This window comes from Sorex fumeus, unplaced genomic scaffold (assembly GCF_029834395.1).
Source record: "Sorex fumeus unplaced genomic scaffold, SorFum_2.1 ptg000002l, whole genome shotgun sequence".
NCBI lineage: Eukaryota > Metazoa > Chordata > Mammalia > Eulipotyphla > Soricidae > Sorex > Sorex fumeus.
Genome location: NW_026606059.1, coordinates 39,706,332 through 39,730,210, shown reverse-complemented (window position 1 = coordinate 39,730,210; position 23,879 = coordinate 39,706,332). Strand labels below are relative to the sequence as shown.

General features: G+C 38.2%; 1 protein-coding gene across 1 annotated transcript in view; it reads right to left on the bottom strand.

Moving 5' to 3' along the window:
• Positions 1-1,711: 1,711 nt before the first annotated feature.
• The window catches only part of TOX (thymocyte selection associated high mobility group box), a 336,255-nt gene continuing 314,087 nt past the window's right edge, over positions 1,712-23,879 (bottom strand). The window contains exons 7-9 of the mRNA XM_056139134.1: positions 12,421-12,807; positions 3,204-3,355; positions 1,712-2,857 (exon numbers count right to left, since the gene is read on the bottom strand). Coding sequence (XP_055995109.1) covers positions 2,821-2,857; positions 3,204-3,355; positions 12,421-12,807 — 576 coding nt within the window. The 3' untranslated portion in view covers positions 1,712-2,820. The remainder of the gene's footprint in view (positions 2,858-3,203; positions 3,356-12,420; positions 12,808-23,879) is intronic.

Genomic DNA, 23,879 nt, shown 5'->3' with positions numbered 1-23,879 from the left:
TTAACTGGAACTCATTATTTGACTAATTTCTATCGTCTGCTCATCCACATTTGCATGGGGATTTGAGTTGTATATGATTCTTTTTTTTTTTATGTTAGTGACACAACTCAACCCTCTGGCTGTTATACATTTCTTCATTATTAGAGGTAAGTTTGATTTGGGTATGCTGGTTGAGATATTTTATGCTAAGTATTATGACTAAATCTCCCAGAATATCTTTGAGTTCCAGGAGTCCTGTGGAGTACTACAACTGAGCACTTGATGTACACTATTACAGTTCCATCAAATTATTACCTAGCAGCTGCTGTGCTCAGCCTGGACTCTGGCTCCCGTGAAAGTTTAGAATTTCTAAGGCAACACCTCGCTGTCATGGAGCTCAGGTTGATGTCAAGACATTTCCATGTTTCAGGAAAGAATGTCAATGGCTATGGCCATCAGGAATCCCCACCGAATCTGATCACCTTCTGAACAAAATTTCTCAGCTCTTTAGGTCTGTCTTTTGGAGACTGATGGATATCCGAATAGAATATGGTCAAGCATGGTAAGAACTTTTACTTATGATGCATTGTTTTTTATTTACATTTGTATGCACTGATTTGGGTACTGAATTTCAATGCTCCCTATAGCCTGGTTGCATTGCACTTTCCTATACAATCTGCCTGTCACAGTCAAAGGTGGCTGTTTTCATCCCAGTAATTACTTTCTTGTTTTAGAATTAATGTAGGTAAAATTTTTACTTAATCATAATATAATAAATAAAAGACATTAGGTAATTAGCAGTGCTGGTATATTTCTAAAATACTAAATAGACAAACAATAAACTGTGAACTTAATCACATGAGTTCTTATACAGTTTCAAGACAGGAAAATTAGAGCTCTCAGCTACAGTCATTTTAATAATCACACTGGAATCTGCATTATTTATTAGTTATAACATGCTTAAGTGATTCAAGGTTGTACATCGCCTAAAATCATTCCAAGCAAGCATACCTTTTGTCTTTTTTAAATTCTGACTGAATTATACAATGTTTATATTTATATTTAGTTAAATCACTAAATTTATTTCACACATTCCATGAGAGAGACATTAGCCATTTTCCTGATTTCCAACCAGACCAGCTTTCTTGATAATTTGCTATCTTTTTTTTAATATATAAAAGTTATGCAAACATTTAGTCACATTCTCATGCTTTTGGTTCCCTAGAAAATCCCTAGTGCCCCTGGGATTGCCTTGGAAAATCTAGGAATTCTGCAAAGAAAGGTAACCTGTAGAAAACAAAAGACAGCAAGAATCTTCATTTCAGTCAGCAGTGTTTAACTTGGGATTTTTTTTCTTATTTTTGCTGTCTGGTTACTCACCTTCTCTTTTTGGATATATTCCTGGTAGTTAGTTTTCCTTTTCTGCCTCCCACCTCTGGCTTAATTCCTAAATGTTTTCTGGATTTTGTGACAAGCATGCAACTTGGAGCATTTGAACTGATTCAACTTTATTTATTTATGTTTTTTAGAGGAGGGTAGTTAGAGAATTGTCTTAAACGAGCTGAAAACCTAAGAAGCAACCATTTTCAGTTAGAGAACCCATCTGTTAGTTTAGAGCTTGTGTGACTTTTAGGGCAATTCTCTGTTATATTGTATGAAGAAAGGAAGTTCTTAAGTATCATAGCTTTTTGTTTGCCTCAACCAAAGACATGTAGAAGTATGCATTGATTACTTGTATTTGCTGCTAAATAAAATTTAGGTTTGGCTTTATTTATGTCACTGTAAAAACTAACTAATAAAGTATTCACACAAGCGTGAATTTTCTTTTTTTTCCAGCAAAAGTTAAAACATCAAAGAAACCTCTTTCAAATACTAACAAATTTACTTACAAACACCTATATTTATTATTTCATAAATAGGCGCAACAGTTCCATAAAAAAAGATTAAATACAGACACAGTATGAAGAAACAATAATACAGAGCCATATGTAAAGGTTATAATTTAGCTGTTTCCAATCTGTTTCTGCATCTAATAAAATACCAGGTAAGCATTTGGCAGTTTTATACATAAAAGGACTTAAATGACAATTACTAACCATTACACAAAAAGTGATACAAAAAAGCAATTTTTCTGCAGTACAAAATAAATGTGTTTGCGCTTCCCTTGATATTAATTTTTTTTTGGTCTGATCTATGAGACAAAGCCAATTTGTTGTTAAATTAAAATCATTTGGGAATACCTTTTTTTCCAAACCTTTTGAAAATATAGAACTATTAGTTGTCTTAAAAATGAAGTAAAAATATGAATGTTTGCCAATTTAACCCCTATTGTGAAATCAATAAACTGGAATGAGCCAGTTTCGAATTACAATTTAGCTACAAAAACATTCACATTTTATACTCTAGGAGAGTGTGACATAGATGCTATTTACAAACTTGCTATGACTGCTACATCAAGCCATTTAAAAAGTCTTTAGTAGTTTCATATAAACACCCATTATGAAAACCAATGGAAAATCCAGGACTTTTTATCCGAGACATCTACAGTTGCTAAGGCAGTTACTATAGCGCAGCACTTCACAGCAAAAAAACAACATAAAATCTGAATGGTCCAAATTTCCTTCAGGGAAGAAGAAAAACAATGTCCATAAAGGATTTAAAAAATAATAAAGAAGCATGACTATTTCGTCCAGAGTGGGTGACCCACAAGCTCAAATGGTCCTAAGTGCTTAGCAACTTGTATTTTCTAATAAAATGGAGAACCGCCTTGACTGTACAAAGCAATCCGTGGTGAAAAGACTTCCCTGAATTCCTCAGTGGAATTAAGAGGTGTTCAGATTTTCAGGTAAGATACAGTGCTTTGTCCCTCTGCATGCCCCTGTATGAAGAGAAAGCACATAAGGCATTTGTTAAAAATCAACGTGTGTAACAGGTGACCTTGGACGATGTGATAAAATTGTTCTAGCTTAAGAGATGAATCACAAGAAGTTACAGTATATCTTAGAAGAACAGGAATCTTTTCCCCCCAAGCTACACATCCTTGGGATGTCTAGAAGACTAGTTAAACATTTCTAGAACAACACCTTCTGAGTTTACGAAAGTCCATTTCAGACAGCCACTTGGCCTGGGGTGGGGGTGATGGGGGTGTCCAATTGACTAGGGAGAATATGCTATGCATGCTATGAGAAATGTTTACCAGCAGGTGGCGATGGCTGGCCACTCACCCACTACTGCAGTAGTCGTTATTCCAGTCCACAGGCTGGGCGGGAGGATTTCTGCACCCAGAACGCACATATTCCATTGCTTGGGTGACAACTTGGGCAGCTGTAGATGTAGGATTGATTATAGTCTGATAGTCAGGCTGAAGAGTAAATCCCTGAAAGGGAAAGCAAGTCCACAAATCAGGATCAAAGTACCACCTCTTAAGAGGAAAAGCACCCAAATATTAATCCACTGTTTGCAAACACTACCTCACCATTGCCTACTTGTGTGCTCCTGTAAAGGCAAGCTTATCAGAGGGCCTAGAAAAGAGAAAGGTAGAAAAGAAGTACCCACAATACCAGTCTTCTTACCTTTCCTTCATTTAATCATGTCTTAGAAAACTTTTAATTACGCTTGTGCAAATAAAACAAACTGAGACAACCTATATCATATAGAGAAGCTGATTGTGAAAAAAGGGAAAAAGACTAATCCTCTCAAAGTTTATGTTTTCTATCAAACCTTAGGCTACATTAATAGTTAATCCCCAGAATATGCAACAGAATCTTTTTTTTTTGAAGGATCAGGCAGCAGGTGGCTGAGTGTTTTATTAGACTACACCTATTCACATATTGTTCTCAAAAAAACCCTTTCTTCATTCAGTCACAAAGGAACCATCTGCTTCTTCTTTATTTGTACTTCTTTATCAGCTAAAAAATTTCAACCAAAGCTTTTTAACAGTTGTTGGACTAATATGGGGCAAAGAGATTCAAAGCAATTTGCCATTGGAAAATATAAAAAAGGAAAACCCTAAGACAATGCATTATTATTTTTTAATTTAAAAGTCTACTAAATGGCAAATAATAATCAGACTTCTGTAATATTCCTTTAATATATTACTATGAAGTGTTGACTTTTAATCCTAGCTAAGTAATAAAAATTTCAAGGACAGAATCTCTGAAGCATATAGCTGTATCAGGTAAACAAAAAACATTTTTTATATACTAAGATTTATTTTTAGCTTATCTGGTGAATTTAAGAGTAGCACGGGCAAGCTTTGTTGGAAATGGCCAAAGAAAGCAACTTAATTAATCTTGTGGTTGTAGCAGATTTCATGCATGCTTAAAAACCACTGAAAGTCAGGAGACTTAAAAATTAACCATTTTCTATTTACCTAAAGGGAACTTTTGAGGTTAAATTAATGCTCAATTATTTAAGCCAGAAAAGTAAGAAAAGCTATCATTATTAATTTTCTGCTAAAGATATTTTGGTAAGACTTTTATTTATCTCTGGGTGTCCTTTTGGGCAAAAAATTCAAGGATACCTATAATCAAATGCCCTTTAATTCTCAATAGTGATTTCAAGATATTCATTTATTTTCTGTTCCTAATGATAAATACTTCAACTTAATGTCCACATAAACTCTGGATGGAAGTGAGATTAGAAAAGTAAAGATTTAGCCAGAATGGTTATTTGGCATCATACAGACTATAAGGACTAGAATGTTTCCTAAATTAACAACCGGCTTGTTGGAAATCAGTTTGTTTATGTAGACACCACCTGCAGCTCAAGCTATGAATATTTTCTCAACTAAGAAGGTGAAAAAGTAAGAGGTATAACTGGGTGTTTAATTCCCTAATCATTTCCAGAATAATTCCTTCTTTTCGAAAATTTCTGATCATCCTATCTCTCTTTCCTGTTAGGAGTTTCTTTGACTTCAATGAAATGTGTTCATTACAGGATGGCCCCCATAATATTGTCTAATGGGAATGTTACGTAGTTTTACTGACTTCTTTCCCTAGGGTCAAGTGCAATGAGCCACTTATTTGGCTTACTGCTCCCTTTTTAGAAAATGAAACTAAGGTCAAAGAGATAGTACAGTGGGTAGGGGGCTTTCCTTGCATGTGACCAACCTGGGTCTGATCTCTGACACTACACATGGTTCCTGGAGCCCACCAGAGTGACACCTCAGTACAAAGCCAGGTATGAGCCCTGAGCACCAAGAGCTATGACCCCCAAACTGAAAAATAAATTAAAAGCAAATTACTTAGTGGCCCCTAGAAACCTATCTTCTTAAGAAACAGAACCTCTCTCCCCAATTGCATAGAAAATATATTCTATGTTTTCTCTGAATGGTTTTGGGGCCCCTCAGCCTCACTTTGGGGAATAACGACCAAGTGTGATGCTGGGCAAACATCAGAAAAAGTTTTGAGACAAAGGAAGAACTTCATTACTGTCCTCGTTTAAAGGGCTGATGTAAGGCCTCGAGAGACTCTGTAAGTCATGTTTTCCAATAAATAAAATTTAATACATTCCATTTGATGATGCTGTTGAAAAGGTTACAGAGCACAAGTGTGTAAATGCCAGGTTTTTAAAATACATTTATTTATTTAATTTTGGACCACATCCAGCTGTGTTGAAGGCTTACTCCTGGCTCTATGCTCAAGAATTACTCCCGGTGGTGCTCAGGGGAACTTGTGTGGTGATGGGGATTAAACGGTGTTGGTAAATGCAAAGCAAATACATTAACCACTGAATTATCTCTCTACTCCCCTCTCTAATGTTTTGAATTCATATGGAATTTTTTCACAACTACAAAATGTAACTGAAGTGTAAACAAGTCCCCAAAATAGAGTAGTTAAAAATATCTTGATCTTGAGTTCATTGAAGGTATGAAAACATATGCAAAAGCATAAAATGAAAAGCAACTTTCTTTTACTTAATCCCACACAAACCAAAAAGATATTTTTTTTCTGCTTGTTTTATCCAGTGAAAATGGTTCCTTAAGGTTGAGTAAAAAAAATTAGAAAATCAGTTATTTTTAATTTATTAGTGTAAGACAGCTATAAGAGTGTAAGAACAAAATTTTGTACTATATACAAAATCCAAAGAGTTCCCATTCAGCTAACTTCAATGATTATATTTAAAGATCACTAATACTAAAACAACCAAGGACTGACCAAAAAAAGTAACCAAAGCCTGAAGTAATATCATTTTTCGCCTGCATTTAATTTACAAAACGAAACATATTTCTGAAAAATTAAAGAGATGCCGAGGTCAGATCTAGAGCTATCCACATTTTTATTATTGATATAAATATGAAACAATAATGATGATATACATTTTTGGAAAAATGTTTGCTTAGCAGTCTAATTAAACAGGACTGAATATTTTGCATTTTAATGCTCAAGAGAAAAATCACCAACTGTTTTGCAGCATGCCTGGAATTTTAAATTTCATTTTCTGGTGCCAGATTGAAATAAAAATAGGAAACACGATAAAGATTAATTTGATGTCAGAAGGGACATTTGCTCCTTAATTAGATTTCTGTAGCCCGAGCAGTCTTGTTGTGCCACCATAACAAGGCCTAAAAAGCCGGCAGCCCAACCAAACAGGGATCTTCATATCCACACTTTACTGGGAACTGGTTTCATTTCCTGCCTGTCTGGAGAGGTATTTTCAACAGGCATCAGTGTTTTTGTCTTCACAACTGATTTATTCATCAATCTCAATGTGATTTTTTTTTAAAACCTTTAAATTACACCCAAATCCTAAAGCAGCTGTTTATTACACAAGGAAATTGAAAATCTGTCTGTGTGATATCATACAAAGATTTTTTTTCTTAAGGTTATAAAGGAAGTTGACAGATATTAATGATTTTTTTCTCTTGACCTCATTCAACAATGCAGTGAACAGAAAAAAAAAAGAAAAAGAAAACTGAACCAAAATAAGAAGGATCCATGAATTTAGTGTATAAAATATTATTACAGAAAAACAAAACTATTATTCCTGGGAGACCATACAATCATTTTTAAGAATACATATATTTTCAAAAGAATAATAAAATCACGAATGCTGGAATATGAAACAGTATTTTTAAAATATAGTAACCTTTGATTTTTTTTCTTTCTAGCTATGGTTTTGATTATGTGAACAGGGCCTTCATTTCTAGGACACAAACATCTTCAGGGTAAAAGTTGTTTGAATGATGAATCAAACAGGTTCAATTTATCTACAACCTGGTTCTGCAGACCTGGTCTACAGGAGAAAGACCAATTCTGATGACTTGAACACTGACTTTAAAAGACAGCTGTGATTTTTAAGAACTGAATGACATCGAGAGGTGATGAATTCTTAGGTTCTCGCCTTCAGACCAAATATGGCTCATGGTCCTATCAGGCGGCTAATCCCTGATAGGACCACAGAATCAATCAGTTTTTCTCTCCCATCTCTCTTGCTATTCCACTGTCCTCTCCATCTGTAAAGGTGTATTCTCATCGACTCGGGCTTCTTTGCAGGAAGTCTTAGGACTATGTTGATATTCCCCACGCAACCTTCCCACCTTCTAACTTTTGTATATGAAGGCCTCCCCACTTGTGTTTGCTTGAGAACCCAGCGGCCGCTCTGCTGGGTCATGTATGCCTGGGGTTCTTAGTCTAGCGATGCTCAGCAATCATCAGTGTTACAGGCTGGGTGTGGGTGTGGGTGTACTATGGTACCAGGGGTGGAACTTGGAGTTTTAGCTCCACCCCTCTGAGCTCTGACTTTTAAGCTCCGGGACAGTGTTAGGCAGGAACCTTCCTTAGGCATTCCAGCCGAAGGACAAAGGGCTCTGTTATCCCTCCAGCCTCCTGCAGCTGGTCCTCATGCTTGACATTTTCCCCATGGGGTCTCAATAATCCACAAATATATTTTATCACCAAGTGCTATTGTTACTACTGGCTATGATAAGACTTCCAGGAGAAGACTGCATTACCTGTTTTCAATTATGACTTGATTTCTAGAGCATAGCCGGGCCCAGATTATATTATTAGTTCGATTACTCTCTCCTTAATCAAAAACTAGACTTTCAAGGAATTGAGATACTATAAGTCAACCTATAACTTCTTTTCATATTTAAATATTATCTAAATTGTTAGTTTTGCTTGAACATTTGCTCCTTTGTTCATTCAACAATTGTTGACTATTCACCATAACCAATGCATGGTTAAAATTGGTGTTAGTTACTATAACCTTTGCAGCTATTTATTTTGGGTTTATGCCATTTTGCTTTTTTTATCATTAGTGTAAGGCAAATCAAGCTCTAGCATCTCAGTAAGAACATTTTGAAGGATTAGGGTCAAGAGCAATAGTATAGCAGGTAGGGCATTTGCCTTGTAAGCTGCAGACCTAGGTTCAATTCCTGGCATCTTATTGTAGGATAACATTGGTTTGTCCTTTCTTCCTTGCCACAGGGAGCTTAGGTTTATTGGTTACACCCATCACAGTGCTCCTGAGTTACTCCCATTATCTGTAAACTCTTCTCTGTGCTCTCCTCCCCAGCCAGTTAAATACCTTTTCCCTTAATTAGATTCTGTTTGTAAGATCAGATCCTTCTAAGGAAACTGAACTTGTAAGTTATGTCTTTAAATAGTTTACCTTAAAGCAATGTCCTTTCTGTATGGACACAGGAAGACAGTTAATATTAAGCTTTTGTATTATGCTTGGGAGTTGATGGACTCCAAATAATATTTACTCCTGGGCATCTGTTTTCTTGACTTAGTTGCCCATAGTTCCTAGCACTCCAAAAGCAGGGTTCCGATGAGGGACTTAATGGACCCAAGGGCAAGGAGTGAGTTACTCTAGCATCAAAATGGCCCAGGCCAAAGCACCACAATACTCAACTATAAGTTGAGGGCATGATCATGGACCAATGCTGTCATGATCCAAAATTAACGATGAGACTAGGAACCTGCTGGGGTTAGGAAGACTAACCGGGCCTGAGGACTGCGGAATATATAGTGAGATGTCCTCAGGAAGAATCAAACTGTAAGTTTATATCTCTTACTGTGCTCATACAGAATGACATTGCTAGAAATATTAGAAGAACTACAACTATTTAAGTGGATTACTAGCTGAGGAAACAACACACCCTTGTTGGGATCCCACCCTTGAATGAATCTCCTAGTAATCTGGAGTAATCTCTTTAGATGAGATTTTATCCTTGAGTTAATCTCCTCGAGGAGTGGTCTTACCCCTTTTTGTTTATTTGTTAATGTTCAACCCACCTTTGTATCACCGCCCTATGTGATTGCTATATAAAGTAAGAGTGTAAGAGCAAAGGGGGCAAAGTCAGAAGTGAGAGGGGCTAAAGAGACAGAGAGAGAGAGAGAGAGAGAGAGAGAGAGAGAGAGAGAGAGAAAGAGAGAGAGAAGCAGAGGGGAGTGAAGATTGGAATACTACAATTGATACCGACCAGCCTGGCCCTCGTTCCTTCCTTCGCCTGCCCGTCACCATTGACCTCCCCAGGGTGGGGGAAGTGGTCCGAGTCTACTGAACGTGGGTGGCAAGAGAGACAGAGTGTGCTGCAGCCCTTTTGAAAACACACACCTCATAATGTACCCCAAGCACTGCCCCTAGTGATTCCTGAGCACAGAGTCAGGAGTAAGCCCTGAGTATACCTGAGTCTTGAAAAAAAAATAACAAAAACAAACAAACAAACCCCCCCCCCCGACATTTTGGAGGATAACAGAGTTAACTTAAAGATTGGTAAATAAATTAGTTCAATACAATTATTCTACTTTTCCCCCTATTCAGTTAAGAGTCTATCTAGAAAACAAAATCTCTTGAATTTTCACACAGGGCTTTATGTAATTCTCAAATTACATACATGTATTCAGGCTCACAGCCAACTCATTCAAGGTGTGAGTATAAGTTGATAAAAAAGAAAAATTCATCTCTGAGTAAATAAAAAAAAACACCCCAAACCTCTGTCCTGTCTGGACAGGGCTCTTGCCCTCAACTTGGCAAGGTTGTGCCTTTTGTACGTTTTTCTTCTGAAAACAAAGAGTTTTGCACAAGAGCATTATATTGGCCCTCAGCTGGGCAACACCTTTAGGTAAGACTCCTATTTTAGGTAAGGCTGAAATTTGTATTGCTCAGTAATTACTTCTTAATTCCTAAATAATTCACTCAAACATTCCTTTTTTTTAACATGCAAAGACACCCGAGAGTATCCCTTTTTTTGTGAATTATATTTGATGGAAAGTTATTTGATTCTAGGAAATTACTTGCTGGTCACAAACATCTCTGCAGATAAGGCAAGATGGCAGAAGTCAGCTATTCCCTAGTTTTCTTCCCTATTGAGTCAAGAGATTTGTAGATATCATTTACTTAGAGACCAAATTAAGAGATAAATCCTAGTGTTCTAAAATATGAGATTAATACCCAAGAATAGCTGAGATCAGCAACAGGAGGATTACTCCATAGCTTAGAGGCCAGCCGGGCATTCTAGGGGAAAGGGCAGCTCAGATAGAGAAGGGAGCACCAAATAAAGGGTGTTTGGAGGATCCTCCCAGGAGGGGACATGCATGTTGAAAGTAGACTGCAGACTGAAGATGTTTGCCACTCAAAGCCTCTTTTGCAGACCACAACACCCAAAAGGAGAGAGAGAACAAAAGGGAATGCCCTGCCACAGAGGCAGGGTGGGATGGGGGGGGGGGGGAATGAGGGTGGGAGGGATATTATCCATGGTGGTGGAAAATGGGCACTGGTGGAGGGATGGGTATTTGATCATTGTATGACCGAAACCCAAGCACAAAAAATTGTAAATCTACAACTGTACCTCATGGTGTTTCACTAATAAAAATTAAAAAAAATCCTAGTGTTCTCCATTACCATTTAATTTTACAACTAAGATCAAAAGAACCTTCACATGTTTAGGAATCACCGGTTTCCTAAATCACTGGTAAAAGTAAGGAGCTGCTGGCCCAATTTCAGAGTCCAGTCTTTGGGGGAGAAGCAAGGAGTTTTTGGTCCTCAGGCAGTGCTGGAGGTACAACAGGCTCTTTGTTCAGGGATCACTCTCTAGAATGTTCGAGGGACAAAGTGGTGTTGAGGATCAGGGACAAACCAGTGTAGGATGCATTCAAGTTAAGTGCATTAATGCCCGTGTTCTCTCTTTGTTCAGGCTCCTATTTCTAAAAAGGCCTGGATTTCAGTTCCAGCACTGATCTAATGGACATATTTCTGCAAAATCTTAGCTTCTGTACCCGAAGATAATGTTAGATAATTCTATAAAATTTACATCTGAGAATAAAAGCTAAGGAAGGGTAATACAGTTATGTTTGTTAATGTCAGCTCTCAGAAAGACTGCCAATAATTATAAAAATAAATTTGAGTCTACATTTGTCTCCTTTCTAACCCCCCCATTCCAACTGTAGACTCAAATTTCATGGGGGAGCTAGATATAAATTATATAGGAATGCTATAATTGCATATTTCATTATAGTGTGGGGAATAGAGAGTGATTGGATTATGAAAGTGATAGAAAAATTTGCTATGACTTGTAGTTTTTACCATGACCTAATTTTGAAAGTAAGTTAATTTTTTAAAATGTCTCATGTTCAATTTACTTAGACCATTTACTCCCCATTTTCAAATTTTAAAATAACACAAAATTCCAAGAGAAAACCTTGATTTCAAAGGAAAGTTAAGCTAAGATTACATATTAGAAGGGAGCGGTCAAGAACATTTCCAAACCCTGCAGATGCTAGATATTAATTTAGAAATCTGACTTAGGTTAAACAAATTTATTTATTTTAGGCAAAATGGTTGCACTAGATTTGATATTGCTAACCAGAAAAAAGGGGCTTGATTTCATTTTGTAGTATTTATTGGACTCACCAGGCATACTAATCAAGACATTAATTTTCAAACTATGAATAGGTGGATAAATAGAATTCTCTACCCCACAGAGAATATTAGCAGTCGTTGGCATCTCAACATAATAAATGTTTTTTACTCAAGAAGCAGAAAATAAGAAGGGTGGTTAAAAGGCAAAGTGAAAAAAAAAACAATCACGGGTAATAAAACAGTAGTTATAAAACTAAGCACGTATCAATTGTGATAATATAATGTTGCCTAGGCGTTGAATTTTTCAGAAGTGACATTTTTTTCTTTTTTTTTTTTGAGTTTTGCTTTTTGGGTCACACCTGGCATTGCCAAGGGTTACCCTTGGCTCTGCACTGAGGAATTACTCCTGGCAGTGCTCAGGGGACCATATGGGATACTGGGAATCGAACCCCGGTCGTCTGTGTGCAAAGGCAAAAGCCCTACCCACTGTGCTGTCATTCCAGCTCCCAGAAGCGACATTTCTTGAGCATCTTTAGGTATTCCCTCTCATTCATTTAAAGAGAACCCACAACAACATACCCGCCCCTCTCATCCCCAGGCCATGGGCAGGGGTTGGGCGCATGTACTTGCCTGCTGCATGGTAGGAGAATGTAAGGCAGACTGGACCTGCAGGGGGAGCTGGTTCCCAAGGGGCTGCTGCATGCTGAGTGGCTGGTGCTGCTGCATGTTGAGATGCTGGTGAAGGGGGGGGCTGATCTGGAGAGGAGGAGGGGGGGACACTGCCATGTTGGCGATAGAGACAGTCACTGGCATTTGGTTGTTCGGCTTGGGTGCTATGCTCCTGGGGAGACTGGGGTGCATGGCAGATAGGTGAGGATTCATTCCTGGTTGTTGGTGATAGTGGGAACTTAGGTACAGAGCTGAGTGGGCCTGGTTGGGCCCATGGAACACTGAGGGCTTTGAGTTGATCAGCTGAGGAGGTTGAGATGTCTTAACATCAACAGGTTCACTGTAGCTCTGTAGAGTAAGCAAAGAACAGAATTCGGGGGTGAACACACATTCTACTGACTTGTATAAACAAGACACTGAATTTACTTTTGAACATTTGCCCAAACCAACACCCAATAGTTTTTTTTTTTCTTTTTGGTTCATACTTGGCGATGTACAGGGGTTACTCCTGGCTTTGCACGCAGGAGTTACTCCTGGCGGTGCTCAGGGGACCATATGAGATGCTGGGGTTCGAACCCAGGTCAATTGCGTGCAAGCCAAACACCCTACCCACTGTACTATTGCTCCACCCCCAATAGGTTTTTTTATACTTTGTAAAAATTAAAAAAATTTTTTTTGCAAATCCCAGTGGTTTTCAGAGCTTACTCCTGACTCTGCCCTCAGGGATCACTTGTGGTGGGCCCAGGAGACAGGCAGTGCTGGGGATTGAACCTGGGTTGGTCACATGCAAGTAAAATGCCCTACATACTATACTATCACTTTAGCCCCCCATTTTTTGTTTCATTTATTAAGACCCCAGGATTTACAAAGTTAATCACAGTTGAGTTCTAGGCATACTATGTTCCCGCACTAAAGCTGCCACCAGTGTCTCCAGGTTCCCACACCCTTCACCAACCCCCAGATCCCAGCCTCCACAGGCTTGTTTTTAAGTTTGGTTCTTGTAGTTTTGATCTCATGCTCTCAGTGTTGTTGATTCTGAAGTTTGCATATATAGATATGTCACTCCTCTACATCACCAATGTACCCAAGGGTCTTGCCCACTGCCCCTGGTCCTGTTACTGCCAGCTGCTTCTTTTATCTGCGAATTCCTCCACCATTATTTGTAAGATGACTTATATAATACTTAATTAACTCTGTCTGATGAAATTTAAACCATACTATGATGACTTTTCTTTTGTTTACCTCAATGCTAATTTCTAACTTGGTAGCTTTTGCCATGATCCAAAGACAAGAATGGTGGAATGAAGGATTTCATCCTAATACAAAACAGGAGTGTAGTTCACTTTGAAAGTTATTTTATTAAATAGTTTTCTTTCCTTTTCATTTTCCCAAAGAGCTTTGGCCTAGATATTTACATAAAGAAAATAAATCTGTCTGATTAAAACTGATATGAAAGAAAAGAGTTCTAAATTATCTTTAACAAGTCAAGAAAACTATATTAAAAGATTTATTTTGTTTTGGCCCACAGTCAGTGGTCCTGGGAGCTTCTCTTAGCTCTTTGCTTGAGGTCACTTTTTTAGTGCTTGCAGGACCCATGTGGTGTTAGGGTTTGAACCCAGGCCTCTGGCATGCCAAACATGTATTTGTCCTATTAAACTAGTTCTCTGGCCCAGAAAATTGCATTACTGTATTCTCATAGAGTTCACAGAATTCAACTTAATTTTTAAAAAGAAGTTGGTGATGAATTATCTTTTGTAATGAACTGGATAAAAATAATCTCTTTAGAAATTTCAGACTCCATCATAAATTAATATAACTTTGTCCTAATTTTTTCACACCTTGATATGGCCATTTCCTAATAATATTTTAATTGACTCTAAACCCAGACATTTCAGTGAGAGCTGAAAAGAATTAAGGATTAACCCTGAGGCATTTCTTCTTGGGATTGGACCTACTTCCCCTGATTTTGCTAAAGGGACGAGGCTGATAAAATAGAGGGAAAAAGGAGGAACCAGATGGAGAAAGACAATGTCAAAATGGGTTTCTGGAGAAAAGGAGTCACTTTTTTAGACAACAGTTTTAAAGAAGCATGCATGGCTTATGCTGTGACCTTAATGTCATTTTGTTCAGTTTATAGGTAAAAATAAATTTCTCATGACTCTCAGCACCACAGGGTCATCCCAAGGTCTTCCTGCTTTCAGCAACTCCACCAGCCCATCTGACAGGCATGTTATGAAATTGGTCTGTCACATATGATGGCATGTGAAACCCATTGTAGAAACTTCATTTCACAAGTCAGCCTAGAACATTGCTGGAAACACAACTCATCACTCACCCTCCACCCCCAAAGTGGGAAAATAAAGTGAAAACCACAATAGAATCTGCTGCATATGTGTACTGACTTGAGGAAAGGAGGCAACGACGGGTATGTGAACTGTCAGTCCTACATACTCTCCATAGAAAGACACAACTGACAACCGTTAAAGCATGTCATGTCATAGCATGAAAAATAGGATTCCTGTTATACTGAATGCTCCATACACCATGGAGAGCATCTAGCATCTAGTAAGTTATGCCCAGAGAACGTTACCCCACCCCCCCCATCCTCTCCTACAGAATGTTTCTCTGTGGCCATTGACACAGCTCTCTGTTTTTGATTTTGAACCACACTTAGCTGTGCTCAGGGTTTACTTCTGTCTCTGTGTTTAAGGATCACTCCTGGTAGTGCTGGGTGTGTGAGAAGTGGGGACGTAATGTGAAGCCAAGGATTGAACCTGCATCAGCTGTGTACAAGACAAGTGCCTCACCCGCTATTCTCTCTCTCTGGCCCAGATACAGCCATTCCAACTCCCTACCTTCTTTGTGAATATACTATGTAAAAAATGGTTTACAGGTGTGTTCCTTCAGTCTGTGGAGGTGGCCCACATCTCCACCTGAAACGTATACCTGAGATGTGTAATTCCTTTCTTTTACCTTATGAGGCACTCACTCAGTCTCTCTGCAAGCCTGTATTCGATTTCTGTTTTGAATATGAATCTCTTTCCTCTAAAGAAAATGAATTTAGTTAAAAAACACAACGGTCCAGAAAGTTCTCAAGGGGAGGCTTTAGACCTGAAAGTTTATTAAGTGTAGTACTTAGAAGATTTTCTTTTTTTAGTTTTCCATTTAAAAACTGTAATTGCTGATCTGAAGAGTCATAAATAATTAAAGGGAAAGATCAAATGAGTTGATTCAGATTATGTAAGTAATGCCTAGTTCTACGTCAAAATAACATGTACTGCAGCGATTGACTCAAAAGTCATTCTATACATGTCAATATTATGTGTTCAGAAGGCTTGGCAATGCTAGGGATTGAATGCCGAGTCTCACACATACAATGCATGGGATACCCCAATGTAATTTAAAGAGGCACAATTGTTGGTTAAACCCAAAGACAAATAATTATACTACATTTAGAATAAAATGGGTCTAATGAGTACAGATGCTTAGCAAGGTTCAAGGCTAAATTTTATAGATCAGAAGTCAGTTCTGGCAAGCAGTTTTAGGTACAACACTCGCTTTGCCCTTTTAACAAACATGTTTTCCATAATGCATGAGAGGGGATTTGTGGAAAACTAAGTCTTTACAAAAGCAGGTAGATAGTAAAATATATATGTGAAAAACTGCAGTGGGTAACATGAAGTTCAGAGGATGACTTTATAGATGGGCTTTTGGATGTGGTAGATTTCCAAGTGAGAATCGCAGAAATCTTTTCTCAATGGGTTATTTCTTTTCTTTTCTTTTTTTTCTTAATTGAATCACTGTGAGATACAGTTACAAGTTTTCATGTTCGAGTTTCAATCATACAATGATCAAACACCCATCCCTCAACCAGCGCACATTCTCCACCACCAATCTTCCCAGTATAATCCCCCTTTCTAACCCGCCCCCTGCCTCCATGGCAGACAAATTTCCTGATATTCTCTCTCTATTTTTGGGCATTATGGTTTGCAATACAGATATGGAGAGGTTATCAAGTTTGGTTCTTTATCTACTTTCAGCACACATCTCCCATCCTGATCAATTCCTCCAACCATCATTGTCTTAGTGATCTCTTCTCTATTCCAGCTGCCTTCTCCCCTAGCTCATGAGATAGGCTTCCAACTATGGGATAATATTTCTGGCCCTTGTGTCTACTGTCCTTGGATGTCAGTCTCATATTGTGTTATTTTATATTCCACAAATGAGTGCAGTCATTTCATGGGCATAGTCTCAAGTGGAAAACACTAGTACGAAAGAATTAATAAATTGCAAATAAATCTTTAAAATGGGAGATAGAATCTACACTTCAATTTAGTTTTAGTACTTGTTTCAAATAAATGGAATTTTACTGCTCAAAAATGCATATTAAATTACGTGCATTCATGTGTAATATTAAAATAATCCACCGCTTCATGTTTACTAGAATACTATCTGCATAGTGGATTTTTTCATACTAGGCTAAGGCTGGTGACACAATTTCCTAAAGGAATGAGGAAGTTGATAGCTTCCCAATTACATTTTTAGAATAGCTAACACGTAGGCCTACTAATGGTTTTCTTCATTGTTGAATTCAAAAGAAACAAATTATATATAAAAATAATAACATTTTGTCTAGGGCTAGAGCGATAGCACAGCGGTAGGGCGTTTGCCTTGCACGCAGCCAACATGGCCGACCCGAGCTCGATTCCTCTGCCCCTCTCGGAGAGCCCGGCAAGCTACCGAGAGTATCTCGCCTGCACGGCAGAGCCTGGCAAGCTCCCCGTGACGTATTCGATATGCCAAACACAGTAACAACAAAGTCTCCAATGGAGAAGTTACTGGGCCTGCTCGAGCAAATCGATGATCAACGGGAGGGCCTTTACTTTTACCTTTAACATTTTGTCCACAAATCATGATAAACTTATACCTATAAACTTACAGACATATAGAATTAGCAACCTGATTTGAAATACTATGTTGTCAACTATTGTCTCTTTTTTAAAAAATAATTTTTAATTGAATCGCCATAAGATACAAAACTTTCATGTTTGAGTTTTAGTCATACAATGATTGAACACCCATCCCCCCATCAGTGCACATTTTCCACCACCAATGCTTCCAGTATCCTTCCTCTCCTCCAGACCAACATTCCCCCTGCTTCCATAGCAGAAAATTTCCCCCATACTCTCTCTCTATTTTGGGGCATTATTGTTTGCACTAGAGATGCAGAGAGGCTATCATGTTTGGTCCTTTATCTACTTTCAGCACACATCTCCCATCCTGATTGATTTCTCCAACCATCATTGACTTAGTGATCTCTCTTCTATCCCACCTGCCTTCTCTCCCAGCTCATGAGGCAGGATTCCAACCATGGAGCAATATTCCTGGCCCTTGTCTCTACTGTCCTTGAGTATCAGTCACATATTATGTTATTTTATATTCCATAAATTAGTGCAGTTATTCTATGTCTGTCCCTCTCTTTCTGACTCATTTTACTTAGCACGATACTCTCCATGTCCATCCACTTATAAGCAAATTTCATGATTTCATCTTTCCTAACAGCTGCATTGTATTCCATTGTGTAGATATACCAAAGTTTTAAAGGCTCTTTTCTTAAGACAAACTAAAGATTTTTTGTATATCTGGACATTTAGTCATTTATTTTCTCCATATTAAAATCTATAAAGGTCAAACAGTAATAATATTTCATCACTAGAAGGACTCAAGTCAAAGTCTAACTAGATTTTCAAAGACAATTTAGAAAAAACTTCAAACATAATTTTTTAGATATAATTTTCACAGAGGAAGAATTTTGGAAAATTTCATCTTTTCTCTGTACTTCCTACTTGCTGACTATAACAAGATAAGTAATGTGTTTAGCCATGTGCCTAAGTTCTCCAACACCGGATGGATCAAAGGAAGGATCTTTTACATATAAAGGGACATAAATCTCTAGGTCCCCTGCATCTGTCACAATGCAAAGTACACAGAGAGGGGCTGGAGCGATAGCACAGCAGGTAGGGCATTTGCCTTGAACGCGGTCAACCTGGGTTCCATTCCCAGCATCTCATATGGTCCCCTGAGCACCGCTAGGAGTAATTCCTGAGGCAAACCAGGAGTAACACCTGTGCATCACTGGCTCTGACCCAAAAAGCAAACAAAACAAAACAAAACAAAAACAACCCCCCCCAAAAAAACAGCAACAACACAAAGTACACAGAGAACAATATATATATATATATATATCTCACGGTCACAGTCCTCCCATTGTTCATCGATTTGCTCGAGCAGGCCCAGTAACGTCTCCATCGTGAGACTTGTTGTTACTGTGTTTGGCATATCGAATACATCATGGGTAGCTTGCCAGGCTTTGCCCTGTGGGTGAGACACTCTCAGTAGCTTGCCAGGCTCTTCGAGAGGGGCAGAGGAATCGAACTTGGGTCGGCCATGTTGGCTGCGTATAAGGCAAACACCCTACCTTCTGTGCTATCACTCCAGCCCATATATATATATAATGACTGATATATATATTAATTGATATGATATATTAATTAATAATATTGATATATTAATTAATATTGATATATATTAAACTATCAAAGCAAAACTATAACGCTGAAGACCAATTACATTATATATATGTATATATATATATAAAATGACTGAATAACTTCTTGAAGAGACTTTATGCAGTCACTGACCAAGACCTCAATTAAACATGCCATTCACTGTTTTTTCCAGGAAGCAATGCCTGACATCTCTGAAAAGCCATAGAGTATCAGATTGATATTTCTGAAGAGAAGAGATATCAAAACCCAGGGCACTGTCCTTGGAGTAGTTTCCCTATTCTGTATCTCCTGGAGGATCTCTCGTAGATGGCAGACAGTTAGGGAAACTTATGGTGTTTCAACCATATTTTGAGAATTTGTATATTTGTGCAAAGATCCACTGATTTAGAAGTTAGTGAAATAATAGGGAAAAACAACGCTGCCTCTAGCTTCACTGCTGATTAATTCTTAATCAAGCTAATATAACAAACTATCTATTAATTACACACTTGTTTTTCATAATTTTGGACTATAGATAAAATTACTGCATTCTCAACTGCAACCTGTCATAAATGCAATATATGATTAAACAGGAATGGACAAAATAATAAATTTAATATACCTCACTGTCATTTTACTCTGATTAAACTATCAAAGCAAAACTATAACACTGCAGACCAATTACATCGTATATAAAAATCTTGATAGATAACAGACATTTATAAATTAGAACTATTTTCTCACATGGATTTTTATTGTTGGTTTATTTCTGTTTTCAGTAACATTAACCACTCTTACTTAATGATGTGTTTTGTATCATCACCTTACAAGTGTGATTTTTCCAGTATATGCCTGAAAATTAACCCCAAACTTGGTATTTTGAGGAAAAATGTGTTCTTGTTGGTAGGTTCTGAATAAGTTCTATGCCAACATAGATTTTGGGACACTGGCTTTAAAATATGGGTATGTTTGTGTGGGATAGATTTTCTGATTCTCTCAGTAGAATGTGCCACAAAGGAATTATAGATCTTAAGAGTCTATAACCCTTAAGACACTGCTATATTACGAAGTTGTTGATAACTCAACACAGTTTCAATCCCATTCATTTTATATAATGAAGATAACACTGCAGTATATAAACACTTCTATTCTGAGATGATAAGCACTATAAAGATGAAATATCGACAAAGCAATTGTTATTTAAAATAGCAAAGTATAAACACAAGACATAAAACTCAATGGAAGTGACAATATAGGAGTTGCTGAACCAAATCAGATTAATAGACCATCTAATTTGATTTTTGCTTTTAGTACTGACCAATACTTGATGTGTTGGAAATTAAACAAAATTTATGCACCTACTCCATTGTGCACATTACTTCTGGAAGGAAAATTTTTTGTGGTTTCCTTGCAGGTGATTAACTTATACCCTGAAGCATGAGATTTTATTATCTTTCAACCACAATCTGGGCTTACAGAGCTGCAAATTTTATGTTAACAGTCATAAAATGACCCATCCCATTTTCAAACTCAGACTAGGTATGTGTCTCATTAGCTATCCATGACATGAATTCTTAAAGTTGATTCATCCTATACAAAGAAATCACTCTTTTTGTTTATATTTTATATAGTTAATTGAAATAACAGTTCTTTACTATTGGTGAGGACAAACAAGCACTTTCATAACGTAAGTTAATATTATTAAGTACCTAAAATTGCTTCCATTTTCCTCTATAAATTTTGGCACCCCAACTCAAGGTAAGAAACAAAACCTCAGATTTGTTTTGACCTTAGAGTCATGAATCTACTTTTATTTAACATGACAGATGATGTTCATCCAAATGATGTTTCCTTTGAGGCTGGTACTTCTGAGAAAATAGGTTTCCTTTAATGCTGCTGCTTTTGGTTGAACTCTTCAGAGCCTGTGGGACACTGCTTTACACCACCTCAGACAACTTTTTGTCTTTTGATGGTAATATGATTTTGGAAAACAGCTAATAGTCACTTGAAGCCAAGTCTGTAGGTTATATCTGGGTGATTTTTAGGAAAAAGAATGAAGTGTGAAAACAATGTAACAAGATCGATTTTCTAATGTGGCTCATAAACTTTTTCTTACAGCAGTTCTAAAAGAGGAGTTTCAAAAAATCTTCTGAACTCTGGGAGCAATAGTAAAATAAGTCTGTAGCTTCACAAAGTGACTACTTTGAATGCAACACTCATTTTGGGAATATAAATTCTGTTCTATGTGGTAAAATGAAACTAGTTCCACTGCTTTAAAGTTATACATTGTTTTCAGCCTAATAATTTAGAGCCATGGCCAGAAATTCCTCAATCTACGGAAAAAAAAACTATATACCCTTGAACTTTACTTAATAGCCCGACGCCAAAAGATCTTAAAGGTAAAACTGCTGAACTCAGGAAGCCTTAGCCTTCACAACAGCTTCTGTCGTTGGTTCCTGGATTATTCTCCTCAGAGTAGAGGCTCTTTGCTACAGAGCTACTTGTGTGAATGCATGCAGTGAGGAAGTTGGAAGTCTGTAATTTTAACCCAGACCCGCCTATTCCCAGGACCAGTGGACCGTCCTATTCTCTGGGGACCCTCTCAGTGCAACCTGGTGGGACATCAGAGGTCCTTCAACATGTCTCCAGGAAGCCTAGACTATAAGATCCCTTAGCCATATTTAAACATTTTTACTTTTAAAACAATTGCCCATGCTTTTTTTTTTTAATATTATTTTTTTCCCTTTATTTTATTTTATTTTTTTTAAAGTTGTAGATTTACAATTTTTTGTGCTTTGGTTTCAATTATACAATGATCAGATACCCATCCCTCCACCAGTGCCCATTTTCCACCACCATGGATAATATCCCTCCCACCCCCATCCCCCCATCCCCCCGTCTCTGTGGCAGGGCAATCCCCTGTGTTCTCTCTCTCCTTTTGGGTGTTGTGGTCTGCAAAAGAGGCATTGAGTGGCAAACATGTTCAGTCCATAGTCTACTTTCGACATGCATCTCCCCTCCTGGGAGGATCCTCCAAACATCCTTTATTTGGTGCTCCCTTCTCTATCTGAATAGCCCTTTCCTCTAGGATACCCGGCTGGCCTCTAAGTTATGGAGTAATCCTCCTGGTGCTGATCTCAGCTATTCTTGGGTATTAATCTCATACTTTGTTACTTTATATCCCCCAGATGAATGCAATCTTTCTATGTCTATCCCTCTCTTTCTGACTCATTTCGCTTAGCATGATACTTTCCATATTGTACCACTTGTATGTAAATTTCATGACTTCATCTTTTCTAAGAGCTACATAGTACTCCATTGTGTAGATGTACCAAAGTTTCTTTAACCAGTCATCTGTTCTTGGGCATTCAGGTTTCTTCCAGTTTCTGGCTATTGTAAAGAGGGCTGCAATGAACAAACAAGTGCAGATGTCACTTCGACTATACATTTTTGCCTCTCTGGGATATATTCCCAGGAGTGGTATTGCTGGGTCAAATGGGAGCTCAATTTCTAATTTTTTGAGAATCGTCCATACGGTTTTCCAGAAGTTGCCCATGCTTTTTAATTTCTCTAAAAAAATTAGTGATTTATTTGAGCAATTCAAGAGCTGAGAATGTCCTGTGTTCAGAATAAAGTCCTCTAGGTTGATGTGTTGTCTCTTGTCTTATTCTAGAGTCAGAGAAGATTGAGCACAGGTGAGCACTGCCCTAGGTTCAAGGGCCGTGAGATTATAGAACAGTTCAAGACCTTGTTTTTCAGGCTTACTAATCTCAAATTCTCTCTTCGTGGCCTCTGCCTTCTACACTTTCTGGTTTTTTTCCCCCACTCTTTGGGTCACACTCAGGATTGCACAGGGGATACTCCTGGCTCTGCACTCAGGCATTTCTCCTGGCCGTGCTCGGGGAACCATATGGGATGCTCGGTATTGAACCTGGGTCGGCTGAAGCCAAACACCCTACCTGCTGTGCTATGGCTCCACCCCCCTTCTATACTTTTTTTTTCAGTTACCTCTATGACCTTTTCCTCCCAAATCTTTCCAACAATATTCTCTAGACTATAGAGCCTTAAACGGAATGGGTGATCCCACAGTCTGGCTGAGGCCGTGCTGAGACACTTGATTCTCTGTTCCCGCATCCTTCATTGGGCAGGTCCTGAACTGCAGGGACTGTTCTCGCCCAAAGACGGGTCTTCCAAGCACCCTGCAGGTCCCAGGTTCTGATGAGGGTCTCAGGTCCCAATCCATGAATAAGGAAGAAGCCTTCCGACACTCTACCTCACCGAACAACCATTCTTCTTCTTCTCCTTTTTTTCTGGCCTTGTTCATTTTTTTTTTTTGGTCACAGACCCAGAAATATTTAGGGTTTAACCCTGGCTCTGCACTCTTGGGGGACCATAGGGGATTCTGCTGTACTATTACTCTGGCCCACTCATTATCTAATTTCTAAGAGTTGACATAGAATTTTACTGGGGATCATGGATCCTGGGTCTGAAGATTTAAATATCTAGTGTCCCTATTTTTTTTTTTTTGCTTTTTGGGTCACCCCCAGAGATGCTCAGGGGTTACTCCTGGCTCTGTACTTAGGAATTACTCCTGGTGGCGTTTGGGGAATCATCTGGGATGCTGCGTATTGGACCCAAAACACCGCATGCAAGCAAACGTCCTACCCACTGTACTATCACTCTGGCCCCAGATTTAAATATCTGGCAACCACACAGTGTAAAGGAAAATTGACAAGCTTTGAACAAGAGAGGGAGGTATTGATTTGAGTCACATTGCTGCTCTCGTCTCTTACTGTCCCCCACTCACTTAATGTCTGCTCAGAGACTGCCTAGAAAATGGTGATAAATTTGGCTTTCTTGTGCATGGGAATA